Here is a 4,921-nt window from a genome sequence, read left to right on the forward strand (position 1 = left end):
AAGGTTTGACTCACTTAACTTCCTCGACTTGTTTATTCTCACTACTACTTCTATTCTTCTTCTCTTTTTCTGTTATAAAGTAGCTCAACTTTGGTTAGTATTACCGTTTTGAATTTTTTATGACCTTGTTAATTTTAAAAAAACCTTTTTATTTTATTTTTTTATTTTACTTTATTAGGTTCCTTACCAAGTAATCCAAAACGTATCAGATTCCAACTAGTTCATAATGTAACTCAAAATAATACGGAGTAATGCACTTTTAAGGCTACGACCCAATCTATTCAGTTAACAAACCCATAAACTCTTTTTACATGGTCCCTTACTATGTAGTTTAAAATCAATCTGATTGTAACTAATAATTCATATTTAAAACAATTTCAGTCTATAAATGATTAGCATTACATTCTTAAGTGTATGCGATTAAGTTAGAACAACCTCTTACTAATTGAGTTGAAAGTGGGGTTCTTAAATCGACGTTGTCTGTCAAATACTAGTAATCCTACAATGATAGAGTATAAAACACATTACTGAATTTCAACCATTAAATTAAACTTTTGGTTAAAATGGTCCGTTAATATACAACTTAACAAAAAAACACAAGACAAAAAAGGACTCCTTATTTAAAATTTTGTTTTGTTTTGGTTGGGAGTTACATCAAAAGGTCATCAGTCAGCAGGGTGTTTAACAACTTGGAACCAGTGGTATTTATTTTACTCAACAATATCAATAGAGATAGCAATAGAGAGATATCAATAGAGATAGAGAGAGAAAGGCTGGGTTACTTGTAGGTTTACAAACACTTTTCCCATTTTTCAATTCTTCTCACATTATTATTCATAACTTCTCTTAAATTAAATCCCCCCTTTAATTTTTCCTACCCCCTTATATTTCGCTTTGCCCAAAACTTGTCACCAATCATTCCTTTCATTTCTTTCTGAATCCTGATTTTTCAAATCTCTTTCTCTCTCTAGAAAATTTTGCAACAAATTCAAGAAATTTTTACAATTTCTTTGTTAACAGTTTTTTTTTTCTACAAAATTTGGTTGTCAGAAGAACAAATGTAGGCATGGCCAACAAGTGTAGTAGTTGCTACTATTAACCAAAACCACACTCCAATTCCTTCATCAACAACTATTAGTAATCCTCAACACCTTTATAAAAAATAAAAAAAATACTTCCTCCGTTTCAGATTAGTTTACTCAGTTTGTAAATGGGTATGAGCGCTTTTCCAGATTTAACTTCGCTCTCGCTTAGGAAACCCAACGCATTCGGGGGAATGCCGGCTGCTTCTGAACAGCCGACCACCTCGAAGAGCAGGGGTTTCCCCTTTCTGGGAAGTTTTATGATCCCAAGATCAGACCACACTCAAATTAATGAAGGGCAAGAAGTAATTGAGGGTAAAGTGTGTGATTTTGGAGATGGGTTTGTTGAAAAACATGGTATTTCTAGCATGGATCTCAATGCAAATTGTAATAAAGAAAAAAACTTTTATGAAAATAATAACTTTAATAATGAAACTAGTAGTATTAATAATAATAATAATAATAATAATAATAATAATAATAAAGTGGGTTGTTCTAAAGAAAGTAGTAAGGTTTGTGCAAGAGGACATTGGAGACCTGCTGAAGATAGTAAGCTCAAGGAACTTGTTGCTATCTATGGCCCTCAAAATTGGAACCTCATTGCTGAAAAATTAGAAGGAAGATCAGGTAATTTTTTTTATTTTTATTTTTTAACCCCTTTCTATATTTTCCTTCTATTTCTACTTTGTGATAATAAAAAAATTTACATGAAACCATTTACGAAATAATTTGTTGGAAATATTGTGACATCATGGCTAGTAAGTAGTCATGATTTTATTATATGTTCATCATATAGTACATTTTGATATCATAAAATCAAATTAAAGTGTTTTTATTTTTATAATTTTTATTAAGTATTTTGGGTGGGTAAAAATGAATTGTTGCAGGTAAAAGTTGCAGGTTAAGGTGGTTCAACCAATTAGACCCAAGAATAAACAGAAGAGCATTTACAGAAGAAGAGGAGGAAAGATTAATGCAAGCACATAGAGTGTACGGTAACAAATGGGCAATGATAGCAAGACTTTTTCCAGGAAGAACTGATAATGCTGTTAAAAATCATTGGCATGTTATTATGGCTCGAAAGTATAGGGAACAATCTAGTGCTTATCGAAGGAGGAGAAATCTTATTGTTCATCAACAACCGCCGTCATCGTCGTCGAGTTTTCCTAACAATTATCATCTTAATGCGATGAGGTCGTCTTCGTCGTCGTCTTCTATGGAGGAAGATGAACAAATGCCTAGTGGTTATAATGGTGTTTATGGTGGAGTTAATATGATTAATAATAATCAATGTTCTTCTTTTACAAGTAATGGTAATGGGTTTTGTGGGCAGCAGCAGTCTCCTTTGGATTTCTTCTCAGGTTAGTTTTTCTTGATTTTGTTTATACCATCTCCGTTTCTTATTAGTTGTAACAAAAAATGAATATTTAACTGTTAGGTTTTTATTTCTATGATTTTAGAGCTATTCTCTCTAGGTTGATTTTGTTCAATTATATGTGTGTGTTGTTTTTTAAGGAAATATTGTCCTCCTTGCTGTTATATCTATTTCATGAATTAATAACCTTGTTTGAAAATTAGGAATTATATGTGTGTTATTTTTTAAGGAAATATTGTACTCCTTGTTGTTATATCTAATTCATGAATTAATAACCTTGTTTGAAAATTAGGAATTATTGTACGTATCAAAATGTGAAATTAATCTAGATTTATGAGTAAAACAGTATAACGGTTTTCCCCATACATAGAATGATAGAATAAAAATAATTCGCTTTGCAAAAGAAAAGCTTAATTAGTTACGAGTTATGGATTATTCCATAAGTTAATGTTTTTATCAAGTTAAATGACAAAAACATAAGAGTCAATTAGAGAAACAAAATTGTTAACATTGTGAGATCAAATAAACCCAAAATTGCGAGAGGAAAATAAGTTAAGATAATGTTATTATCGTTTTAATTACGAGTTAGGTAAACAACAGTTAATATATAGCTAGCATAACTCTTTTAACCCCTACCATATGTGCATACATTCTTTTACTTGGTCTATGCTAAGTTCTCGAGGAGATAGAATAAAAGCATAAGATACACCAAATCTTAAAAACTAACAAACATATATACTATATATTTGCTGATCTCATACCACATTTATTCCTTTGTTATTTTTTCAAATATTGTTATGTTTTAATTTTTTTAAATATATGATTTTATATATGTGTTGATTTGTGCATAACATTTTGAGCAGGTCCAAATAATAATAACCAAAACATGGTGAGCATGTTCAGTCAAAGCAGCTGTTTGGATAGGCCAATACAAATGCAAATACAACAACAGCAGTCTTACTATTGTTACTACCACAACAACAATAATAATTCTCCTCTAATTTCACTTCCCCAAACAGACCCTTATTCTCTCTCCTCACAATCTTCAATTGGAGCAGCTGGAGGCAGATCAGATGATAATCCTACTTCTTCTTCACCATCTTTCATAGATTTCCTTGGTGTTGGTGCTACTTAATTAATTAATTAAATAAATTATTAGAATTTTAATTTTGTTTCATTTTTTTAATCTTAACTTTTAATTTAATTATTATTGTTCCTAAGAAAAATGGAAGCAAAAATTGTAAAAATTAGATAGTGTTAACTAAGGGATTGGATATGCTATGGTCGTCAAGTCTATCTATTCAAAAACTTCTGATAAAATTGGAACGGTATAGAAAGAATATGATGGATCGATTATGTGGTGTGGTGTGTTTTTTAGATTAACTTAGAAATTACCATTAATGGTAAAAAAAAGTGGGAGAGTTTTCCTTGTATCAGTTAAAAAAAAATGACACTTTAATCATATCATATATCATCATGACATTATTTATAAGTTTAATTTTATTATATGGGTGAGGCCACTTGTGCTAGCTTGAAGAGTTGAAGTTATATTGGAAAAAGAAAACCATCGTTGTCGATGTTTTCTTGCAATACGTTGTGGATGGATAGAAGGTCTTAAACTTGCAGGAGAACCAACGGTCCAAATATGGTTTTCTGTTAAGTTATAATCATCATCTTGTGTTGGAAAAGTAACAACTGATCTCAGATGTGATAGCTTTATTTATTAGGATTATGTGTTTATTTTTATATAAAGTCACGACCTGTTATCTTCGGTTTAATTACAGTTTAGTTCAGTTCAATTCCTAATTTCCTTCTCTCATAAATAATTCAGTTCAACTCAGTAAATCAGAACAGGTTCTTAGTTTTTTTTTTTTTTTTTTTCGATAATGCCCATAACCCACATATATTTAAAATCAAGGGACATTTCTCTTAAAGGTTGTACAACTTGTATTAAAAAAAAATATATCAACCCTGTAAATAACATGACACAATGACACTTAATTTGTGAGGAATAGACTAAATAAGTGTATATAGATAGATAATCACCATACAATAGGGTTGGTGAAAATGTAAATTAAGTATGTTAATCCCCGTAATTAAGATCACTTAAGAAACACCTTTTGTTAAGAAAAACTAGCTTTTATTTATACTGTTAAAAAGATTATTTAAGCAAGATTGCAATTGTATTAAAAATTTAGGATCGATCAAAGTCTTTTTAATTTTTGCTTTTTTGTTGATTATCTAATAAAGTAGCATACATCTAGCTCCAATTATTATTATTAGGCTCATAAATTTTTTCTTTGTGATTTCCATTAATATATGGGTCAAAATCCTAAAATTTGATTTGTGTTTTAGTTGATTATGATTGCAAGTCGTATAAACTACATTATCAGATTTATGGTTAACATTTATGAGAATAATAAAAATAAGCCTCCATTCATATCAAGATTATATTGACAATTAT

The 4,921-nt window shown here is 29.9% G+C and overlaps 1 protein-coding gene across 1 annotated transcript; it reads left to right on the plus strand.

The window, feature by feature from the left end:
* Positions 1-724: 724 nt before the first annotated feature.
* On the plus strand, positions 725-4,579 carry LOC110712760 (transcription factor MYB117-like). The gene is made up of 3 exons (XM_021891213.1): positions 725-1,709; positions 1,970-2,443; positions 3,321-4,579. The coding sequence occupies exons 1-3, from the start codon at positions 1,211-1,213 to the stop codon at positions 3,590-3,592; spliced, it is 1,245 nt and encodes a 414-aa protein (XP_021746905.1). The 5' UTR covers positions 725-1,210; the 3' UTR covers positions 3,593-4,579.
* Positions 4,580-4,921: the final 342 nt, after the last annotated feature.

This window comes from Chenopodium quinoa, unplaced genomic scaffold (assembly GCF_001683475.1).
Source record: "Chenopodium quinoa cultivar QQ74 unplaced genomic scaffold, ASM168347v1, whole genome shotgun sequence".
NCBI classification, from domain to species: Eukaryota; Viridiplantae; Streptophyta; class Magnoliopsida; order Caryophyllales; family Amaranthaceae; genus Chenopodium; species Chenopodium quinoa.

What these genes read in the sequence shown, in the direction of transcription:
- LOC110712760 (XM_021891213.1), top strand. Translation starts at nt 1,211, where the DNA reads ATGGGTATGAGCGCTTTTCCAGATTTAACTTCGCTCTCGCTTAGGAAA. An exon ending in AAAATTAGAAGGAAGATCAG is followed by an intron (nt 1,710 to 1,969) that starts GTAATTTTTTTT and finishes GAATTGTTGCAG; the next exon opens with GTAAAAGTTGCAGGTTAAGG. An exon ending in TCCTTTGGATTTCTTCTCAG is followed by an intron (nt 2,444 to 3,320) that starts GTTAGTTTTTCT and finishes CATTTTGAGCAG; the next exon opens with GTCCAAATAATAATAACCAA.